This window comes from Polypterus senegalus, chromosome 17 (genome assembly GCF_016835505.1).
Source record: "Polypterus senegalus isolate Bchr_013 chromosome 17, ASM1683550v1, whole genome shotgun sequence".
Taxonomy (NCBI): Eukaryota; Metazoa; Chordata; class Cladistia; order Polypteriformes; family Polypteridae; genus Polypterus; species Polypterus senegalus.
In genome coordinates, this window is record NC_053170.1 from 9,806,870 (window position 1) to 9,831,745 (window position 24,876).

General features: G+C 42.8%; 1 protein-coding gene across 1 annotated transcript in view; it reads left to right on the top strand.

The window, feature by feature from the left end:
• The window catches only part of LOC120518222 (pleckstrin homology domain-containing family H member 3-like), a 158,606-nt gene that overhangs the window by 66,073 nt on the left and 67,657 nt on the right, over nt 1-24,876 (top strand). The window contains exon 2 of the mRNA XM_039740902.1: nt 6,460-6,515. Coding sequence (XP_039596836.1) covers nt 6,460-6,515 — 56 coding nt within the window. The remainder of the gene's footprint in view (nt 1-6,459; nt 6,516-24,876) is intronic.

Here is a 24,876-nt window from a genome sequence, read left to right on the forward strand (position 1 = left end):
CCTCCACCTCTCCAGGGTCTCCTCACCCTGCCCCCTCCCTTCACTACAGATCCCTCAGATAATTTAGGTATATATTGTAAAAATGATTCTGTAACAAAATCTGTTAACCCGCCCTTAACCCCCAACAAAAACGATCCCTGCAGATTGGAAGCCCCCACTTTTACTTCCTGGCCTGGTTTTTTAGTTTTTCTCTCTGTTTGTCTGGTCTAACTGCCCGATTACCAACTAAATAGGTGTTTGAGATTTTGTGATGGCATTCAGGACCTTCTTGTAAACCAAGGGCTGCAAAACAGCAATGAGATCCATGCCAAATTCTGCAGGCGGCACTGTGGCCGTCAATAATTTTTTTCCAAGATACTTGCAGGGCAGAGGGTGTCCTGTCCTGTCACCACTGTTTTGCACTTTAGAAAGTGAGAGGCCGACTGAAGGCGTCCATGGTAATTCGATTCAGAGGGTTACAGAGCTGAGAACCTCTGATCCCAAAGGAAATATGTTTTAATGGCTTTGGCACATCAGCAAACTGGCAAGGTCAGCGACTTCTGAAACTGATGTGGCAGCTGAGAGAGTGAATAGTACCTTGTTGGCTTGCCAACATGAGGAGGGCAGTGGGCCAGAAAATGCTGGATGGGACAGGTGTAATCCTTTGGTATTCTTTGTGGGGTTGGTAGGGTGTATGGGGGGGACCGGCTCAATATCACCTTGGAAAGCCAGGAGTTCTTTTCTAATTTGAATTGATATAAATAAGGTGGAAGGTGGCATGGCTCTACCAAACTTTCAGTTTTATTACTGGGCAGCAAATATACAAACTATAAAAACCTGGACATGGACCAAATGTGGCTTGGTCCATAATAGAAATAAAATCCTGCAGCACTTCTTTATATTCCTTGCTTTGTACCCCAATAAGTACAAGTCATCGCCAATATACTAACAACCCAATGATGCTTCACTCACTCAGAATATTGAACCAATGGAGGAAGTATTTTAAGACAGAGAATCTTTTATCTGTGGCACGTCTGCATGAGAAGGACCTTTTCCCAACCGCTCAAACGTACGCTGTTTTTAATGTCTGGAAAACGTTCGGGATTAAATCACTTAAAGATCTGTTCATAGACAATGTCTTTGCATCCTACAAATAATTACACTCCAAATTTAACTTTCCAGTAACACATTTTTTTCACTACCTTCGAATTAGAAACTTTGTTAAACAGAACCTGCCCAATTTCCCTCACCTTCCACCCACCTCTGTGTATCTATATAAATACTGATCTGTCTTGAGGACTCGGACAGCATTTCCGTAATACATAAAACTTTCAAAGATCCCAGAGTTCAGTGGGAAAAGGATCTCTCACTCAATATCTCAGAAAAGGAGTGGAAAGTAGCAATGCACAGAATTCACTCGAGCTCCATATGCGCAAAACATACAATTATTCAACTTAAATTTATATATCGAGCGCATCTCTCTCATTTAAAATTGTCCAAAATGTTTCCAGGGCAAGAGCCAACCTGCAAACGCTGCAATCGAGCTCCAGCCTCACTGGGCCTGCACCAAATCAACATCATTCTGCACCAAAAACTGTAAATTCCTTTCAGGCAGCCTTGGGGTCACAATCCCTCCTAATCCACTGACTGCGGCGTTTTGTGGGCTTACAGGAGGGCTTAAAGTGGAGAAGGACATACAAACTGGAATTGCCTTTCCTACACTACTGGCTCGTAGAGTTGTCTTACTCAACTGGAAGAATCCTAACTCTCCAATTCTAAGTCAGTGGGTAACTGATGTGTTATATTATTTGAAATTGGAAAAAATCAAATTCACACTTAGAGGAGTTGTGTAAAACTTTTTCAAAACCTGGCAGGATCTGATCAATAACATCCGTCTATTATAAAAAAAAAATCTTGGAAGGTTGGAAGGAGACGAGACGAGACGTGATGTGAGAGACTTTCACGTCCCGCGAGATGAGACTTTGTGCCAAGGGATTTAACCACAACCAGGGCTGAAAATAAAAGACAAAGAGTAGATGACAAAGTAGAACGTCGTAAAGAATTCAAAAACGTTGCCGCGGTACACAGGTTAGAGATAATGGAAGTACAAAAATTTGAAACACTCAAAAAATGGACAGTAAAGATACCATTAGCGCAAACAAACGAAAATTATTACTCGGTAAAATAATGGAACAGCAAAAAGAATTCAAATTTATTGTTCGGATTTAAACTTTAAGTCGGAGACTTGTAGATCGTCTAATTTGTGTTGCCATCAGGGAAAAGCAGTGTTTCTTCCCAATGAATAGGCGTACCCACGAGAATTAATAGATTTGTTGTTTCGTGAAATCCCGTGAAAGAAATCATTTCTCATTTGTGTGAATGCTATTGTCAGACACATTTCTTGTAGTGAGAAAGAAACGATATTCACTCAAGGGCAGTTATATGTTGCGTTTCCACGATGTAATTCCAAACATGGAATCAAAATTCAATGCGATATTGATGTAAAGGTAAAAAAGAAAAGAGATTGAATATATGGACGTATGTGATATGACAGAAGTGCACTGTGCGAGATGCTGACCACACTGCACGACACGGCAGCAGCTGATCGAGCAAAGAGGAGGTAAAAAAAAATTGTATTTGTTTCCCATTGTATCACCGTTTAAGAGGGAGTTTCGAAGTAGCGAATGCGTCTCCTTAGGGTGTGTTCAGCCCCCCTCTTCACAACGTGAAGACAGGGGGGTTGTCGAGTGGGGTGGTCAGCAAGTGAAGTGAGCAGGGGGCAAAGCCCCCCCAAGTTTTAGAATAAGTATTTAAATTGAGGAAGCAGATTCTCTCTCCTCTTTTACTCTATTTATCTATATTCCTTTATTAATTTATCCATTTACTTACAGTATTTTTACTAGCTTAAAGTTTTACTCTGCTGGCCTAGCTGTCTTTCTCATGGGGTGGGGGTTGATTTGTTTTGAACCTATTTTTGTAAAACTTGACTTATTTTTATGGAATGTTTTTTGATTTGAATAAAATCCAAATATAATTAAATTAATAACCGTACTCAAGTTGTAAACTCTCTGTAAATACAATTACAGACAGAAGAGTAATCCGTTCAGTTTGTTATAATGGCTCTGCCCCCCTACCAGGTGTGAGTGTGTGCTGTTTTTCATGATGGCCACTCACAAAGCGCCTTACAGTGCAGACAAGCCCCAGTTTAATGGCTTCTCTCACAGTGTGGACTCTTGCAAAGTGCTTTACATACAGGGGTCCCCCACTCCAGTCCTGGAGGACCACCGTGGCCGCAGGTTTTTCTTCTAACCCTTTTCTTAATTAGTGTCCTGTTTTCACTGCTAATTAACTTCTTTTGAATTCATTTTAATTGACTTGCTCTTGAAGACTCAGACCCCTTAATTGTGTCTTTTTTCCTTAATTAGCAGCCAGACAATAATGAGATATACAATGAGCCGAAACAACTGGTGTCCATCATACAATATCTGAAAATAAAGAAAGATGAATGTCTCAGGATTGTTGATCTGCCCAGGTCCACAAAGCATTTTGACAGTGTGGTCTCAGAATAGAGAAAATCAACAGTTTCGGAAATGCTTGCTAATGCACAATGAGAGCAGTGACAAGCCATGACAATAAAGAACAAGTTTTAATTAATGACAAGAATCGGCACCTCATTAAGCAATTGGTTGGAGTTTGAGGCCCTGACTTGGTTGGTCTTCTCTTGGCTCACTCGCTTCACATTTCATTTCTGTTTGGGTGCCATTTAAGGAAAGAAATGAAGCAGTTCAGAGGAATGATGAACCAAAATCAGGGGAACAAATCTTAAAAAAATAAGCCAATTAAAATGAAAGGAAAAGGAGTTAATTAGCAGCACAAACAGGTCACTAATTAAAAATAGGGTGAGAATGAAAACCTGCAGCCACGGTGGTCCTCAAGGACTGAAGTTGGAGACCCCTGCGTTTACAAAGTGATAGTTGTTTGTTTCATATATTTGTCCAGTTTCATTTTAAAAGTATCATCACGCAGTGCTTTACAATGTCAGAAACTGTTATTTTGCTTAGGATACTCTGCAGGGTGCATCTCTCGTTTTATTCTTTTCCTTTTGAGATAAACCCACAAAAACTTAGGCAGGTGTACCCCAAGCCCACTACTGCCCTTGTGCTGCTTACTGTTAACGCTTTTAAAACACAAGAGCCAAAGGAAATCTTTTCCTGGAACCTTGCCGTGGCATCTGGCTGCTCGCCCCCACTCCGAGCACATGCTTGCATTTGCAGTTTTGTAAGCGACGGCCGCTTTTGCTTTGTGCACTTTGGTCTACGTGGTACCTGTGGTTTGTTAATATGTGTGTATTTTTTTGCTCTTCCAAATTGCAAATAATTCTACATGGAGATAAAAATCTTGGAAGCAAATTTGCAGCGTGTGCATGTGAGCTCATTCATTTACGCACACTTGCTGAGCGATGTGAAAAGGGAAGAAGAAGAAGAATGCTGCACGGCTTGTTTTGAGACCTGCGATTTGGAGGCCGGCCAGAGTTACCCACTGCCAACTGGATTTGACACTCTCTCACATTTATTTCAGATTTGAAACTACATTGGGAAGTCTTGTAATACTTTTTTTTTTTGGACTAATATCAGTTTGCATGGCAGTGATTTACGTTCATCAGGAGTTGTCACTATTATAAGAGAAAAAGCCTTAGAAAGGCCCGATTGTTCTGTCTGGTGGTAAATCTGTGCACGGAGTGCTGAAAGGCGCTTTGCTGCGCAGAAGTTTCTCCAGTCAAGAAAGTCAAAATACACTGCTCAAAATAAAAAAATGAAGGGAACACTTGCGTCACACGTTGGATCTCGATGAACGAGATATTCAAGTGGAAAATCTTTACTGAGTAATCTTTTGTAATTCATTGAGAACAAAATTATGTAAAAACGGTCCATAGAAACCAAAGTCATCAATGCAGGGAAGGCCGATTCCACGTCAGAGCAACGCGTGCACAACCCCTAATGTGACTCAGTAGCGTGTATAATGTGCCTTTATGCACTCCCAACAACACCTGGGCCTTCTCCTGATGAGATGGTGTTCATGGGGGGAATCTCCTCCCAGGCATGGATCAGGGTGTCCGTGAGCTCCTAGACAGTCTGTGGCGCTACTTGGCAGTGTCGGATGCACGGATACATAACAACATCCCAGCGGTTCTCAGTGGGATTCAGGTCTAGGGTACGTGTGGGTCAGTCAGTGGCATTTAGTGCCTTTGTCATGCAGGAACTGCCTTCACATATTGTCCTGCACCATGAAGAACCCAGAGCCCACTGCACCAGCGTAAGGGTCTAAGCATGGCTCTGATGCTTTCATCCCAATACCTAACAGCAGTCAGGGTATCGTAGTCTGGCATACCCAGACCGTTACTGACCTGCCACCAAACCGGCCTTGCCTGATGATGTTACAGGCTGTATAACGTTCACCACTTTTACGTTGGTCACATGTGCAAACCTGCTCTCATCTGTGAAGAGAACGGGGCGCCAATGGCAAAGTTGCCAATTATGTATTCTCTAGCAAATGCCAATTGAGCTACACAGTGATGGGCTGTGAGCACAGGTCCCACTAGTGGACATCAGGCCGTCATCTCGACCCTCATGGGGATTGCTTGGGACAGTTTGGTCAGAAAAATGCACCCCATTAGCCAATTGGGATTCATTTTATAGGCTCTGGCAGTGCTCCTCCTGTTCCTCCTCGCACAAAGGAGCAGATAGCAGTCCTGCTGAGGAGTTGATGCCCTTTTGCCACCCTGTCCAGCTGTCCTCATTTAATGACCCGGCTCCTGGTGTCTCATTCATGTTCTTGAGACCTTTCTTGTGACGGCATGTGTGCATTTGCCATCCTGGAGGAGCTGGACTGCCTGTGCAACTTTAGTCGGCTGCAGGTATCGCCACGTGTTACCAGTAGTGACAAGCAAAACAGACAAATTAGAAAAGAATCCGTTGACAAGGGTACGGAAAGAGCAGGTGTCTGTGTCTCTTTTCGGGGGGTGTCTTGCTGTTGCCTCTCCAGGTCACCTGTTGTCACTGTCATTTGCACCAAAGCAGGTGAAGTAGATTCACAATCTCTTACGCTTCCAGATTGATATCCACAAAGCTTAATTGACTTGGTGTTAGACTTTGATTTTAAGTCTTTCCTTCATTTTTCTTGAGCGGTATATTTGATAGATGTACTCCAGCAGCAGCATAATGATAAAAACAATATTAAATTAAAGAGTGATAAAAATGCAGGTATATCGGACAATAACTTTGTATAATGTTAACGTTTACCCCCATGGTGGAATTGAAGAAATAGTGTGGGTATGTGGGTGGTATGGTGTGTAGCACAGCGTTAGAGGCCTTGTGCCAGAAGCCAGAATATTTATAGAGCAAAGTCACTCTGCACCCTGCTTATCAACAAAGGAGGACATTTATTGATTTTTCCTTTTTACTTTCTATTTTGATTTGACAGGACACTTTGGATGTAGCGGTTAGTCAGCCTCTCCAGGCCGCCAATGGACCTAGCAGGTAAGCAGCCTCATTTTTTTTGCCGTGTTTTCCTAATAGTCTATTTCCACAGTGTACCATTATCTCAGAAACTGCACCATATCAGGAGGGCCTCACACACCTGACTGCTAACAAACATACTGCTGGAGGTCATGCCATTGATCTAGAAGTCCATTAGCACTTCAATTCAATTTATTGTTATATGATGCCCTTCTCGCAGTTCGGTGCAGATTATCAAGCTTAAACAAAGTACACACATTGTAAGAAAGACAATAGCTGTATTCTTGCTATGTGTTTCAACGACCAAACAGATATGCAACGCAAATATAAAGTGGTGGTGACGGAGTGGTTCACGCTGCTATCTCACGGCTTTAGGAGACCACTTTCAGAATTCGGCCTGGTCATTGTAACTACATGTCCTCCTGCTTTTCTCCAGTCTCCTTTCCACATTCCAAAATCACGCAGGTTTGTTTGGCAGTTACACGTAGAGACCTTTGTCCAGGTTGGTTTCCTACAATATATATAGATAGAGAGAACTTTATTTGTCCCCAGGGGGAAAATGTGGCTTTTAACAGAAGCTCTTTTAAATAAATAAAAACATGCCTAGTGTGGCATTTCGGATCCGGACACAAACAGGCAGACACAAAATGTCCCAAAACACATGCGTTTATTTACAGGCTAACACCCCAGTGCACAAAATAGCAATAATAAAGCTCCTTTTCACTCTCTCTTCTGCCGCCTCCAATTCCTCACTCACAAGCTCCATCCTCTTGCACCCGACTCCGGCTTCCCGAGTGGAGTGAGGTGGCCCATTTTATACAGCATCCAGAAGTCCTCCAGATGCTTCCCAATTAACAACCAGCACACCCGGAAGTGCTGCAAGTGAGTTCAGCTCCTCTTCTGGCAGCACTTCTGGGTGTGGCAGAAGTGCTGCACACCGCAATTATGGAGCTGCCCAGGCATCCCCTGGCGGTGGCCACGTCGCTCCACAGGGTTGAGCTCCCCGCGTCCGTGGCCCCCATACAATCCAGGGTGGCTGCCCTCTTACATTCCAGGGAAGATACTGCCTTTCTCCCGGTCCTTCCCCTCTCGTGGCATCCCAGGTCCCTGGATGTCTGTCACAATAGATGTGTTACGGCCAAAGCCTGAAGTTCGTCCAGTTCCCGAATTGGCCAGCCATTTCGCATTTTGGCTGAGAGGTGTGGCCAAAGTCCAAATTACTAGAAGTGACCAGTGTATATGCTACTTTGGCCAGCCATTTCGTGAAGTGGTGAGAACTCCCTGGCCAAAATTCGATGTGCTGATGTAAGACTATCCGAGGGTCTTGTTCAGAAAGCGGACGCCACTTGAGATGGCCTTCCCCTTGCCCAAACACTAACCTTAAGGTCAATCAAATAGGTCCCTTATGTTAAGTCGCTATTTTAGGGCTAAAATGATAACAGAAATGTGAAACCTACTTATATACCTAATCTTAATTATTGTGAAACATCCAAGTGGCGTCTGCTTCCTGAACAAGAGCCGACAAGGCTACACTTGATGCAATTGCACTACTAAGTGCACAACAAATCGCTACTCATGCCTTTTTTCTTCCAACTTTGGCAGATCGCCCCATGCTGTTTTGCAAACTGGCCGGCCAAATCCCAAAATCGAGGAAAAGATCGGCCAGTCAATTTACAACGACATTGGCCATTTCCCGATTTGACCGGACACTTCCCGCTTTGGCTGATTTCGGGTTTTGGCCGTAACAGATGTTACAACTTATTACTTTCTCATATACGAAGTATAGAGAAAATATTGGAATCCTCCAAAAATTCCATTTTGATATTTTGATGAATCTCAACATATTAGACCTTCCTGAGTCCGAAAATATTGTTTTTGGAATTATGTGTGTGTGTCTGTCTGTGTGTGTGTATGTAAACACAATAACTGGAGTATGTTTTCACTTCATCAGATTTTGCATACAAGTACAAGGGCTATTCAAAATGAAAGAGCAGATTTAAAAAATTTATTTCAAACAAACTGTAGAAGACAGAAACACAGGTCCACACAGGTCCTGGGGACCCCCTGTGCTGTAGGTTTTTGTTCCAACCAGCTTCACAATCGGTGATAATAATCGATAACAACTGATCTCATTTGATTAGCTGGGCTTTTTTTACTCTTCTCTTATTCTGCATTCAGAAAAACACAACAGTATGGTTTTTACATTTATAAGACATTTAGAAATGTTTTTTTTTTTTCTAAAGCTATAAATTGTTGAATCACTTTTCTAGTTTTCCTGTGTAATTTGCTCCCTTCATTTAACCCTAATAGTGAAAATTAACAACCAGAACGGCAGACACCCAGGATGATGAAAGCTGCAACAACTTCAGTGTCAGACTCGCTAACTAGTACATAATCAATTAAATAACCAGAACATGTGGAAAAACAATGGAAATTAGGTTAAAAATACTGTTAACGACTACATATTCCCCATATAACTGTTCATTACATTTTAATAAAAATCTTCCAAACTTAGTTTGTAATTTCTACTTTGACTCTAAAACACCAAACCTGGGAAATAACGACTAACTTAATTATGCTATGAGTCCAATGAAAAACGGAAGTTGGTTGGAACGAAAACCTGCAGCCACAAGGGGTCCCCAGGACCGAGTTTGGAAACCACTGGTCTATACCAGGGGTCGCCAACTCCGGTCCTGGAGGACCATCGTGGCTGTAGATTTTAATTCTAATCCTTTTCTTAATTAGTGACCTGTTTTCACTGCTAATGAACTTCTTTTGAATTCATTTTAATTGACTTGCTCTTGCAGACTCAGACCCCTTAATTGTTTCTTTTTTTCCTTGATTAGCAGCCAGACAATAATGAGATATAAAATGAGCCAAAACAAGTGGTGTCCATCATACAATATCTGAAAATAAAGAAAGATGAATGTCTCAGGATTGTTGATCTGCTCAAAACATTTGAACGGTGCTCTTAGAAAAGAGAAAATCAACAATTTTGGAAATGTCTGCTATTGCACAATGAGAGCCACAACAAGCCATGGAATTAAAGAACTGATTTAATTAACAACAAGAATCGACACCTCATTAAGCAGCTGTTTGGAGTGAAATTGCTTGGAGTTTGAGGCCCTGACTTGGTTGGTCTTTTGTTGACCTCCCTCACTTCACATTTCATTTTTGTTTGGGTGCCAGTTAAGGAAAGAAATGAAGCAATTGAGGGGAATGATGAAGAAATTTATGGGAGCAAATCTTAAACAAGCAATTTAATTCACAAGAAGTTAATTAGCAGCACAAACAGGGCACTCATTAAAAACAAAAGGGTTAGAATGAAAACCTGCAGCCACAGGGGGTCCCCAGTACCGGACTTGGCGACCCCTGGTCTATACAGATTGCTGCAGCAGGGTGCCAACATTTTAAGGATGTTTAATAATACCAACCCAATGTCCTTCAGCCTTTATTAAGAGTCAGGTGTCTTTCAGCTCCTTAAAAATCTGTCAGTACTAATCTCTTCCTGTTGTCACTTTTTCTCTTCTGCTGCAAAGACTAACACACCTGTCTGGATATACGGTAGCAGGATTGGGTGCTCTCGTTGTTGTTTGAATTTGTTTTCCCAATTTTAATTGTCCTAATTCTTTTTTAAAGAAGGCTATAGGCTAGAAGAGTTGTAAGACAGATTATTTGTTGATTTGCATCAGTAAGGGAACCCCATTTCATCAAAGAATAAAACTCCTGGAGTGGTTTCCCCTTGACTTTCTCGTATACTCAGATATGGATGGATATTTGAGGAGTAAACCACAGGACAATGATTATATTTTTATATTATGTACTTAAACAACCATCAACAATAAATCAAATTAATAATATATTAAACAATTATTATAAAAGTACCAGTAACGGCATGCTGCACGATAATGTGCAGTGAATACACTTGACTTATAGTCTTCATCCTCCTTCTCTGTACGTTTAGCATTCGTTTGCTCAGAGTGTGAAAGACGCTATATAGCGCCCGACCCGGCACAGACTACGCAGAGGCGCATGGAAAAACACACAGGCTTTTTATTTTTTCTTCACCCGTGGGCGCACGTCTTCCCCATGACCCACAGGCAATACACAGTCCCAAAAGCACTTAAACAACACCAACAACTCTTCCACCTTGTACCACCACTCCTCCCAGGCAACCTTGTCCTCTTCCTCCCGATTCTGGCTCTTTAGTGGTGGAGGCTGGCCCGTTTTATACCCCACCCGGAAGTGTTCCAGGTGCTTGACCACATTGTCCCAATTGCACCACCGGGTGGGGCTGATGACTCGTCCAGCCGGGTTCTTGAGTTTTGGCAGCACCCCCTAGCGGCTGCCCTATCTCCCACCTAGGCTGTGGAGGACTCCATGTCCCATGGAGCCACACGGGAGAGTGGGAAATGAACATTGGCCAGGGAGGCTGCCACCTAGCATCCCGGGGGAGGTATTGAGCCGTCCATGGTGGCTCCCCCGGAACATATGCAGCAGGGGCATCCCGGCCGGGCATGGGACCCGGCTGTCCATCACAAGAGGTTGATGCGCTTGCTGCTTCCTGAGCAGCTCTTCTTTTCTCCTCTCCCGTCACCTGCTTTTTCTCTTCTTTCATCAGCATCTTTTCGCATTAAAACTGATTAAGTCAGTGTTTATGTTGCAATTACTTAGTACGTTTTCCTAAATTGTTCACTTAAGTTGGCACTTAAGTCTTCAATCTGCCTCAAGAATGACTTAAGATATGAAGAGGTAGAGGAAATGATGGTGAAGGTGGTAGGGAATGAGAACGGTGCCTGTATGCATGTGCCACATGGCCGCCCTGCTTGCATGATGCCAAGAGTTGATTCTACGATAAAATAAAAATAAAAAGATTAATAAATATCATCACCCTAAAAATGGATAAAAGATGTCACATAGTATATGTGTACCAAATTTCACGTCAATTGGTTAAACGGTTTGCGAGTTACAGGTGATTTAAAATCCTGGACAGAGAAACGGAGAGCCACGGTAGCGTATTATATAAGAAGATGAAAGTTGAATAAATCGGACTCTGCAGCTGCATGAATAAAAGGTAAAGTACCACTTCCGGTTAGCATAAATAGCTCATTGTTGATAGAAATCTACGTTTTGTACCTAATACTTGTGTGTAAAATTTGTTTGACTTAACTGAAGGTGTACTCAATTTTTCATGTTTACACACTCACCCACACCCATGCATAGAGACAGACACACAAACATAATTTCAAAAATGGTATTTTCGGACTCTAAAGGTCTAAAACATCGAGATTCATCAAAATTGTAAAATCGAATTTTTCAGGGAGGTCTAAAATGTTGAGATTACAATACTTTCGATTACAATACTTTCCCTAAAAGAAAGTAAAATTGGACTCAGGGAGATCTAAAACGTTGAGAATCATCAAAATCTTGTGGTCAAATTTTTGGACAATTACAATACTTTCCCTATACTTTGTATACGAGAAAGTAAAAAACACAAAACGTACGCCACACATAAACTCCGCCAATCCAGCCTTACCAATGGTATTCAAAAATAGCTTAGGTCCTTCCACCTTGACGTCAGCGTCCAAAATGGGACACCTCTCTCCGGACACGGCCTGCTCTGGGTTCTGTGGGCGGGGACATTTGCTTTCATTGGGGTTCTTCTTAGAATTTGCAGGTTGAAAAGAGAGAACATTTGGCAACAGCGCCTCTTTGTGGTTCGGGGTGGTATTGCCTTCCTTGTATAAGGCCCTGAAGATGATCCCCTACATTTTCACTTTGGCTTTCCACAGGAATATAAATATGTTAATGACATTCACATTATAATAGTGAGACTATAGCTGGGAAAGTAACTTTTGTAAAGGCACAAAGAAAAGCACCTGCATGTTATGTCGCCATAAGGTAAGGATTTCTTAGTTAAGAAGTGATGATTTCTGGGTGCAGCTGAAGCCGTGAAGTTTTCTGTGACATTGAACAATTGTTATTGTCAGGATATACTCAATGAAAATGTGAACATGAATGGTTTATTTTCTTTATTTAAATGTTGCAGAGTAGCCTTATGCAACATCCAGTTCTATCCAGTCTGCACAGGCCTAGAGGGAAAATTTTTTTTTTTGTAAACAGTCACTGTTTCAGCATATCTCAGAGTCGGGTCAATTGTACTGTATGTGCTTCTTCTTTTGGGGTTTAAAACAGGGAATTCCTCACTTTCCCAGTTTACAAAAGTGCAGGGCAGCTTGGCCCAGTGAGCAAAATATTTCAAACCAAGAGGTTTGTAATAATAATAATAAGAAGTTACATTTATTGAGTGCCTTTTACAAACCCAAGGTTGCTTTACACGTAGAGAGAGAGAGAGAGATGTTATGAGCACGCGCTGATACAGCGCATTGCCGCACCCACCACATGACAAACCAACTCAGGATCCCAGTTTGGGACCGGAGTGTAGCCATGCAACAGGTGACACCTCAGCACCACACAAGTTCAGATGGAATGGAACCAGTGTGAGGTTTTTTGCAGTGGCTGGAGTGCCAATTCTGCCACCAACCCCCAAGTTTTTCCTGCAGGTTGGAGGGCCTACTTGCAGGGCTGGATGCAGAGTAAAAAAAAAAAATCACACAGATGACAAAAGTTTGTAGAAGAAAAAAGTTTTCAGTTGAGATTTAAAAGTGCAGAAAGAGGAGAGACTGAGGAAGAGGGGCCATAGCACTGAAGGAGCTGCCTCCTCCCAGGGTGGAGAGTCTGGTGCGTGGGACAGTAAGGAGATGACTGTGTGAGGACCTGAGAGAGCGACAAGGAGTGAAGTGAGGTAGAGTGGGACAAAGGTTATGTTGGGCTTTGAAGGTGAGAAGCAGAATCTTGAATTGAATCCATGATGGAACAGTGAAGCTGGGAGAGAACAGGGGAGACGTGAGCAGAACGTTGTGTGTGGCTGCGGAGTTCTGAAGGTACTGATGCTTCTGTGTAGATTTTGCAGGGAGGCCGATGAAGAGGGAAATTACAGTAATCAATATGAGACATTTTGAAACAATGAGCTAGAGTTTGAGCATCATTAAAATAGCAGAAATGGACGGAGATGATAGAATTACATTTTAGACAGAGATATAATGTGTAGCTCAAACTTAAGTGATGGATCAAACAAAACACCAAGATTCCTGAGAACAGGAGCAGGTTTGACAAGTGTACCATCAACAGAAACAGAGAAATTCGATGCCTTAGAAAGTTGGGATTTTGGACCTACCAGTAACACTTCAGTTTTATTGGCATTAAGTTTGAGAAAGTTGTTTTCCATCCATAGCTTAAGATAAGTGGTGCAGGCAGTGAGTGTGCTGGGAGGTGAATCTGTAGAGGAATCATGTGTACGAAGATATAATTGTATATCATCTGCATAACAGTGGAAGTTAAGCCCACGTCTGCGAATAATCTGACCCAAAAGAAGGATATAAAGTAGAAAGAGTAATGGCCCAAGGACTGAACCATGAGGGTCACCATGCGACACAGGTGAGGTGGAGGATTTCTATCGGCCTAGTGTGACAAACTGTTGCCTATTAGAGAGATATGATGTGAGCCATTGAAGGCCCAAAAGAGACTCTACTTCCTGAGGGTTCTCAGGAAGAACAACATCCATGAGAAACTGCTGGTGTCTTTTTACCGCTGCACAGTAGAGAGCATCCTGGCCTACTATCTCTGTGCGTGGTTCTCCAGCTGCACAGTAGCACAGAGGAAAGAGCTCCACAGGGTCATTAAGGTCACCCAGCGGATAGTCGGCTGTCCTGTCCCCTCACTAGAAGAACTACATAGTTCCTGTTGTCTCAGGAACGTCAAGAAAATTCTTCAGGACCCATCACACCCAGGACATGTATTGTGTGAAGGCAGACGTTTCAGATCCATGAAGACTAAGGCAAACAGACTGAGAAACAGTTTCTATCCTTCATCCATCACCATGCTGTGTGCACCTTCATGTTACAATACAGCTCTAAGCTGACATTGGCAAAGGGACAAGTGCAATATGACGTACGTATGAATGAATAACAGTGTGCTGTTATGGACTATTTTGGTACTTATTTTATTCCCTTTTTATTTTAGTTTTAACTTGAGTGATTGTGTTTTCGTTGTCATTGCTACAATGACAATAAAAATTTTGATTGATTGATTGATTGATTGAGAGAGACGTGACAGGAGGATTTCATGATTAACAGTGTCAAATGCTGCACTTAAGTCAAGAAGGACGAGAATATTAAGTGAACCATAGTCTGCAGACCGGAGAAGATCATTAACTACACGGAGAAGAGCCGTCTCAGTGTTGTGCTGTGTACGAAAGACAGACTGAAAAGGCTCATAGAGTGTATTGTCTAGAAGAAAAGCATGGAGTTGTGTAGCAACCACGTGTTCCATCACCTTAGCCAAAAATGGGAGATTAGAGAGAGGCCTGTAACTGGAGTGAAAGGAAGGATTTCCAGCTTAGTCACTGGAATATTACCCACGTTTCCTCACTTTCTTACTTATGCACTTTACATATGTGTGTGAAACCATACAAGCACAAAACTAGAGGCACCACGGCAGAAATAAATTTACAAGCAAGCGCAGAGTCATTTTTTAAAAGCTGACAAAATCGACGTAAGAATATAAACCATAGGTGAGACAAAAATGTTAAAGACCATGTGACCCACTGGGTAAAGGATGTCACAAAGACGGCTACTTTATTTTTTTTTTTAATTTCACCACTGTGATGCCAGGTCAAGTCTTTCCCACCTTCTTGTCACCTGTGAGAGGCCTTGTGTCTTGTTTGAGAATCGGAGAAACTCTGAAGTTTAATGATTCATGTGTTTTCTGAAATCCTCATTCATTCGTCAGAATTACAGACTTCCTCAATGTCGTCACTGGGAGTGGACATAGGTGGGTTCCTTCTTCACATGGAATGCTCTACCATTTTTGAACTTCTAAATCCATTCATGATCCATCTTCTTTGTATCAGTAAGACCTTTAAGACCAATGTCATGGACCAGGACGTTCCTGCTCCACCTTCGATTAGTATCGACAGCACAGTGCTTGAAGTCACCGACCACTTTACTTACCTGGCTTCCATCATCAGCAGCAACCTATCACTCGATAGTGAAATCGACAGGTGGATTGCAGGAGCTGTCGGTGTGATGGTCAAACTGAGCAAGAGAGTATGGACGAACAATCAGCTGACCCTGAACACCAAACGAAAGGTATACCAGGAATATGTCCTCAGCGCCTTGCTGTATGGCAGTGAATCCTGGACTACTTATGCCAAGCAGGGAAATCGCCTACAGAGCTTCCACCTTCACTGCCTATGACTTATCCTTGGCATCACATGGCAAAACAAAGTTACCAACACCACCATACAGGGGAGCAAGCTGACTCACTGAGCATATATCTTCTCCTTAGCCAGAGATGACTGTATGTCAAATGAGCCAGATGGTCTCATTTCCAAGGATGTGATTTTAGGCAAGCTGGCCACAGGACATCACCCAGTGGGCCGCCCAGCACTGACTTCTGCAAGCGTGACCTAAAACTGACAGGCATCGACCGAGAGAATTGGGAATATCTCGCAGGCAACCAAAGTGGCTGGCGCTGGGTCGTTCGAGAATGAAGATGCAATCAGCAGCTAGAGGACAGAAGGCAACGCAGGAGGCAGAGACAACAAACTCAGGCTCCACTTTCAAAATCCAACCTCGTAATGCAGGGCCTACGGAAGGGACTTCCATGCAAGGATCGGATTGCTGAGCCACTCCAGATGTCGTACTCAACAGCACTAAGATAGACTGACCACGGCGAGATGGACGCATGCCTGGTAAACACTCTGCCATGCTAAAACACTGTCTCTATATTGTGCAGAAAGTCTTCTATGGATTTCTGCCCCTGGTACCCCTTCAGCCTGTAAAAAAGCGGATTGCTGCTGTTTTTGGTACAAATGGAAAGAGAGTGTAGCAGCCATGTTTAGTCGTAGAAAATGACAAGAGAAACTGACTGATGAAGGTTGAAACTTTACCACAGACACACAAAGTTTCCAAGAGTACACTGAGTTTGGAGGCTGTCGACCAATCCAAGCAAAATTATCACAAAAGTGTGGATAATTATTGACTTACTGTGTTTTGTGTGTATAAAATATAAGAAAAATACTCAAGTAGTATTGTAATACAATCAGGTAGATGATGCAAAGGTGTGAGCGAATCATTCTGTTGACATCTAGATGGATTTGACCAGCAAAAGTAAATGCTGAGCCTGTCTGATGGCTGTTTGGGATGGATGGATTTGGAGGTGCCAAAGACAACCAATTCATTTCACCAACTTACAGTTGGTAGAGGTTTCTGTGTGCTCTGCATTTATATTTATACTAGTCATCCCCCTGTGGCTTCGCCCCCCATAGTAGTGAAACAGGACAGTGAGGAGGGCCCACCCAGCTCTCTACTCCTGACGTCACCCTTCCCTGTCCTCTCAGCCCGCAGCCTCTGTCTCGGATTAGCGCGAATATATCGCTCTCGCAAGCGAACTATAATTCTTAGGGCAATGAAAGAAGTCGCAAAATCAACTGGAATGTTCAAGCAAATTCTAGAAAAAAAAAAAGATCTAAATCCGTTAAGTAGTTCTCTCGTTCACTAACTAAGCAGCATGATGAGTCTCTCTCAGATTCGTGTTATTTAGCACGATAAAGTCGCAAAATCAATGGGTTGTTCAAGCAAATTATAGAGAAAAACCCGATCTAAATCTTTTGAGTAGTTCTCTCGTTCGCTAACTAAGCGGAGTTAAGGTCACGTCCCGAGGCAGACGCGTGATTAAGGAGGGCCCCGCCCCCCTCCTCGCAGTCCAATGAGTCTGTCTCGGATTCGCATTAATATATCGTTACCGCAAGCAAACTATAGTACTTAGCACAGTAAGAAAATCTCAAAATCAATGGGTTGTTCAAGCAAATTATAGAGAAAAACCCAATCTAAATCCGTTAAGTAGTTCTCTCGTTCGCTAACTAAGCGGAGTTAAGGTCACGCCCCGAGGCAGACGCACGAGTCAGGAGGGCCCCTCCCCTTGACCCGCAGCCTTTCTCTTGGATTCATGCAAATAAATCAGTACCGCAAGCAAACTATGATACTTAGTGTGATGAGAGAAGTCGCAAAATCAATCGGAATGTTCAAGTAAACTATAGAAGAAAAAAAACCCAGACCTAAATCCGTTAAGTAGTTCTGTCGTGAAAAGCGGACAGACATACAGACATATCTAAAACACTATAAGAAATTTTGCGCTTGAACCACAACATTTTTAAAACCGTTTCTTAGCAAGCACCTATGGGCCAAGGGTAACCTACATTCCAAATTTCAAGTCCCAAGTCCTCATGGTTCATGATGAGTGAGTCAGTGGTATTTGGCTTTTACATACAGTATATAGATAAACCACTCTTTTGTAAGCAGCAGCATCAGGTAAGGCTGATCACCGATGTCTGCATAGTGAGCCATTGTGACAGCGTGAGGTGGCGTCTGTGGGAACAGAGCACTCCTTAAAGGCAGGAAGGGGGTTGCACTTGTGGATTAAGGTGGTGTGAAGTGTGCGACTTTTGATCTGAAGGTAAAGACACTGGGGTCTGGTTTTCCTTTACCTCGGTTTAAATACTGAAGGCTAAAACATTGATGTGAAGTGAACAAATCTGCATGCTTAGAAATGTCCGTCTGACATGGCGCTGTCTGAACAGAAACAAGCTAATTAAAAGGCATAGCAGTTGCCACCCAGGAAGTGTGTGTGACACCTATGCCCTAAGCCATGTCACACTATACAGTATTCTTTTCACTATATGACCCCATACTAAGTTCATGCCCTTTTAATTGTGTAGTCTGTGATCTCATGCTCTGTACTGGAAACGGAAGCTTCAGTTGGTGTTTTTATGTCACAAACCCATGGGGTAACCCTATGCGGAAAAAAAAGCTCAAAATGAGCAGATTGACATCTTTTCACGTTTGTTTTTAAATCGGGATGTCCAACTCTGATTCTGGTGGGTCACAGTGGCTACAGGTTTTCATTCTCACCCTTTTCCTAATCAGTGCCCAGTTTTCACTGCTAATGAACTCCTTTTCCCTTCATTTTAATAGCCCTGTTTTTAAGGATTCAGTCCTCTGAATTGATTCGTTTCTTCATTAAATGGCAGCCAAGCAGAAATGAGATGTGAAACGAGCTGACAGATGAGTCAGCTGTTGGGGCTTCAAACTCCAACCAATTTCACTCCAACAAGTTTCTTAAGAAGAAGTTGATTCTTGTTGTTAATTAAAGCCTTTATTAAATATCATGCAGAGGTGGAGATATGCTCTAGAGAGGAGAGGAGTGAAGGTCAGTAGGAACAAAACAGAATATATGTGTGTGTGTGTGTGTGTGAATGAGAGGGAGGTCAGTGGAGTGGTGAAGATGCAGGGAGTAGAGTTGGCGAAGGTGGAGGAGTTTAAATACTTGGGTTCAACAGTACAGAGTAATGGGGATTATGGAAGAAAAGTGGAGAAGAGAGTGCAGGCAGAGTGGAGTGGGTGAAGAAGAGTGTCAGGAGTGATTTATGACAGACGTGTATCAGCAGGAGTGAAAGGGAAGGTCTACAGGACGGTAGTGAGACCAGGTATGTTATATGGGCTGAAGACGGTGGCACTGACCAGAAAGCAGGAGACACAGCTGGAGGTGGAAGAGTTAAAGATGCTAAGATTGGCATTAGGTGTGACGAGGATGGACAGGATTAGAAATGAGGACATTAGAGGGTCAGCTCAATTTGGACAGTTGGTAGTCAAAGTCAGAGAGGCGAGATTGCATTGGTTTGGACATGTGCAGAGGAGAGTTGCTGAGTATATTGGGAGAAGGGTACTAGGGATAGAGCTTCCAGGCAAGAGGAGAAGAGGAAGACCTAAGAGAAGGTTTATGGATATGGTGAGAAAGGACATGCAGGTGATGACTGTGACAGAACAAGATGACAAGGACAGGAAGATATGGAAAAATATAATCAGCTGTGGCAACCCCTAATGGGAGCAGCCGAAAGAAGAAAATTGAATATCAGGACTTGTTGCTGCTGTCATGCTGCCACAACAGGCTGTTGATTTTCTGTTTTTTTCTAAGGCCACCGTCAAGATGTTTTGGTGACCTGAGCAGACCAGCCTGACCAAGACCTTCCTTATTTTCAGGTGAGCTGGTCTTGTTTTGTGTCTCGTTATTGTTTGGCTGCTCATTAAGGAAAAAAGAAACAACTAAGGGGGTCTGAGTCACGTCGGGTAAAACGAAGGCAAAACAAGTTAATCTGCAGCAAAAACGGCTCACTAGTTAAGAAGATGGTTAGAATAAAAAACCAACAGCCACTGCGGCCCACCAGCACCAGAGCTGGTCACCCCTGGTTTAAATCATGAAACCGTCAAAAAGCAGTTCTGATTCTGTTTGTTAAAACCTTTGACACTCTTGCGGCCGACGTCTCCGCTAAAGCCTGAGTACTGTAGCTGACAGGTGGTTGACACAGTGGTGCTTAAGGAGCAAATACACATAAAGACAGCCTGAATGTAAGTAGGCTGGTAGACAGCAGGACGTGACAGTGAGATGACGACACCAGGCCTTGGCATCTCTGCAAAATTGTAGCAAGATCTAAGAAGATGGGCCCTTTAGAATGGGAGTGATCATTGGTTTGGTTTGCACAAACCTCCCAAAGACCCACTTGGTATGCTGCATTTTTTTTTGGTCACCCGCTGCACTCGGGTCTCAATCCAGGTGGTTTGTCATGTGGTGGGCTCCGCTCCCAACCCTTCATATCTTTATATTTCATATCTTCTTCTTTTCATATATTTCTTTCTATCTTTGCCAAATTGCAGCTTCTTGGTTGACCTCAGCTTTCATAAAAGCAAGATTTTAAAATACTGGGTAACCGGTGTAGCAGCTAAGGCCCTGCGACTTAAACCATAAGGTTGCCAGTTGAGTGCCTGTCTTGAGCAAGTCATGTCCTTGGAATGTGGTCCTGTTTTAAAAAAAAAAAAAAGTTAGTATTTCTCAATCATGTAAGTCTTAATAAAAAATTGTGTTAGTATTTCTCAATAATTTAAAGTTTTAAATAAAAATATTAGTATGTCTCGATCTTTTAAGTTGCCATAAATGAAGACATTGGTCTACACGTGCAATGCTAATTGGGAGAAATCAAATTCCCTGCTTATTGTTTGTGAAAACGTTTCAGTTTAAAGTTTATATAAAGATGTTCAGGTAAAATACACTAATATGAGCTGGGGAGTGAGTGAGGGGGTTAGAAAGCAAAGTGTAATTATTTGTCGGTGGGCCTGGGCGACTTTGGAAGTACATGTGTAGAGCTGTTCGTCTTATTGGCCCCGTCTTTATTTCACACTTCAAAATGGCATACGCTTTAATGGATCGCACATCGTGCCGGCTATTTTAAACCATCTGTGTGCAGGTTTGAGTAGCCCCTGTAAGCCCCCCACCCATCTGGTGAGATCAAAGAGCCCCTCTTGAAAAGCTGCTTTGGCCTCCCTCTTAGTGCACTTTTTTTTTCCCTCTCTCTTTCTCTCTTGCAGATTACTTCCAAAATTCTTTGGCAGCTGTTTTACATAAACAGACTATTTTTAGAAAAGGTCATATTTTCTTAATCTCTAACTTTCCATTTTCCCACCGACCAAGGGAAAGCGAAATTGCCGTGTAAAACTGTAGCAGTGACCAGACTTGTCAAAATGATGAAGCCCAAAGAGGTCACTTGATGAAAAATATGCTTCTGGGACACCGAGCCTTAGAGAACAGACGACTGTGAGCTTCACTGTAAATGAGGCCAGTTATCGGACCACTGCTGTTAATGCTTTCCTTCCTTCCATCCATCCATTTTATGACCCATGTTTTCAGTTCAGGTTCATGGGGAACTGGTGCCTATCCCAGCAGCACTGGGCATAAGAAGGAAACTGGTGGTGCCCTTTCATTGCAGGGCACTCCCACAACCCTCATTCATACTGAGACGGTTTAGAGTTGCCAGTTAACCGAATCTTCATGTCTTTGGGAAATGATGAAAAACCCCAGAGATGCACACTGAGAGAAGGTGCAGACTAAACATGGGCCGTGTAATGGCAAAGGATTTGAACTCCGGATTCTGGAGCCACATAATAATAATAATAATTTGCCTGTGTTTATTAAAATAAGTCATAATATCATCACTCAGATTAGATAAAGGAAGAGATTTTTATCTTTCTTGAAATATTTGAGTTCTAACACTCCAACTTACAGGGAAAACTTAGGGGGTTGGTGGCAGGATTGGCACTCCAGCCACTGTAACAAACCTCACACTGTTCCAGTGTGATACTGAGGTGTCGCCCGCTGCACTCGGGTCCCAAATCAGGTGGTCTGTCTTGTGGTGGGTGTGGCAACACACCATCCTTCCAACTTCTCATTCTCTCTAACACTCCAGGGCAAAGAAAAATTGACATTGTACAGTAAATCTGAATCTCAAAAAGCCGCTTAATGAAGACAGAAAACCCTGGATTCGGTGAACGAAAAAACTGTTTTACACTACAATATTAATGCTGTGTTTGTACATTTAGGACATTAAAGCTGAGGGGGCTCTGGTATCACAAATAAGCATTAAGAATGGTCATCCCACATTCGATAACAAGTCCATTCTTAGTAATTTTGTGGGCTCGGTCGTTAGGGGCGGAGTGTAGATATGGTAATGGTCTCTGCTCCTCCATAACCAATTAGGGGCTGGAAATGTAAAAGCCAGTCTTGGAAGGATAAAGCTTTAAGCTAAACTCTTACTAATGTTCGCTTAACTAGAATAGAATTTTCTTTCTGAGCAGTAGCTCTGTCCTGGGTATGACATTAATCTCAATCCAGCCCTGCTAGCAGGTTCTCCAACTTGCAGGGAAAACTTGGGGGTTGGTGCTGAAGTGTCACCCACTGTCCTCGGGTCCCAGTCCAGGTGGTTCATCATGTTGTGGGTGCGCCAACGTGCTATCAGCACATGCTCCCAAACCAACCAATATCATAGTTCTAGATCAGTGTTTCCCAACCTCGGTCCTGGGGGACCCCCTGTGGCTGCAGGTTTTTGCTCCAACCAGCTTCTGTTTTTAATTGGACTCCGGGGCTAATTAAGTGATGTGTTATTTCCCAAGTTCTGTGTTTTGGGAACAATATAGAAATTAAAAAAACTATCCATCCATCCAGTATCCAACCCGTTATATCCTAACTACAGGGTCACGGGGATCTGCTGGAGCCAATCCCAGCCAACACAGGGCGCAAGGCAGGAAACAAACCCCAGGCAGGTCGCACAAACACACACACACAAACACACACACACACCAAGGACAATTTAGGATCACCAGTGCACCTAATCTGCATGTCTTTTGACTGTGGGAGGAAACTGGAGCACCCTGAGGAAATCCACGCAGACACGGGGAGAACATGCAAACTCCACGCAGGGAGGACCTGGGAAGCAAACCTGTGCCGTGCCGCCCGCAATTAGAAAACTAAGTTTGGTTATATATATATATATATATATATATATATATATATATATATATATATATATATACTGTATACTAGCAAAATACCCGCGCTTCACAGCGAAGTACTGCATTAAAATTTTTATTAAGAAGAAAATTAAACCTTTTTTAAACTGAGGGAAAATATGCCAATAATTATTTGTTAAGATCTCTTTGTATACCATGTTGTCAGTTCGGCCCTCCGGTTGTAATATGACCAAGCTGTGCGCTGAGCTTACTCTTGAGCATGCAACTTACAGTTGGCCATGTGAACAGTAATCTTGTCTCAAATCTCACAGCTTGGATTGCTGCTGTCATAATCGGTTTGAGTTTCATGGTTTGTTTCAATTACAACAGTATTTGTAGGACTTGTGTTGAAGAGACATTCGGCATCTGTCAAGCGTTGTAAGCATACAACCGGTTTCATCGATAACTTCACATCCAGCTTTTGAGAGTTTAAACATTCATAAACATCAAAGTGTCCACTACTGAAATCGTCACCTGTCAATCTAAGATGTTTAAGAGGCATTGGCAGTTGTCGAAAGGTGTAAAATATTTGGCCATTTCGGTACACTTGAAAGCGACAACCAAACAATTCAGCGGCAGCCATCAACTCACATGCAGAACCATAGGTGAAGGGCTTAAGCATTTCACTCTTCTAGTGCTCCTGTGTAGTCTAATTATCTCCTGTACTGTCATCAGTCCACACCTTGAACCTGTCCCAGTCATTCAATACATAAGACACAATGTTCCTCCGGATATCAAGAGTGAGCCTGATATGGCCTGCAATATGTAATACAGAGAATGGAAAAGGCAGGTGCCATCTCCGGGCATGGAAACCACTCAGTAGGTGACAGTTCTTTGATCGATGGTGATCACCTCGATAGACATGGTAATGGGGATTGGAATGATAAAGGAAATGGGTACCTGAGCAATGTAAAGTAAGTCTAAAATACCTACACAATAACTATAATTGTAATAAACAAACAATAAAATAGCGAAGAAGCCATGGATTAAACAAAAAGGCTGTAGTTATCAGTTGGGAGACGTGAATCGCGTGGCGAAGCAAGGAAGGGAATGTAGAGACTGGAGCGATGGACGGCCTTATATAGGCAGGCAGCCAACAACGTGGGAGGCGTTGGGATGGGGGACCCAACGCCACCTCACACGGTGACCGAGCTGCAGGCTATGGACCTTTATATGTATGTAAGTAGGATTCAGTTAGCGTTGGGCACCCGTGTACCAAATTTCTTGAAGATGGGCCCATAAGTAACAAAGACTGTTGAAAAGTTCGATATGGCGGCCGACAGTGGCATCATACCACCGAAATAAGTACGTACATCGGTTTTGGTTAGTGCAGGGAAGCGCCTACCAAATTTCGAGAAGATCGGGCCATAAATAAGAAAGTTCAACATGGCGGACGTTGTTGACCGTTATGACCATTATGCGTAGAATTTCGAAATGAAACCTGCTTAACTTTTGAAAGTAAGCTGTAAGGAATAAGCCTGCCAAATTTCAACCTTCTACCAACACAGGAAGTTGGAGAATTAGTAACGTTGGAAAGTTCAATATGGCGGCTGACAGTGGCGTTATACCACCGAAATAAGTACGTACATTGGTTTCCGTTAAAAGTTCAATATGGCGGCCGACAGTGGCATCATACCACAGAAATAAGTACCAAATTTCAGCCTTCTACCTACACAGGAAGTTGGAGAATTAATGATGTTGGAAAGTTCAATATGGCGGCTGACAGTGGCGTCATACCACCGAAATAAGTACGTACATCGGTTTTGGTTAGCGCAGGGAAGCCGCCTACCAAATTTCGTGAAGATGGGGCCATGAACAAGAAAGTTCAATATGGCGGACGTTGTTGACCGTTATGACCGTTACGCGTA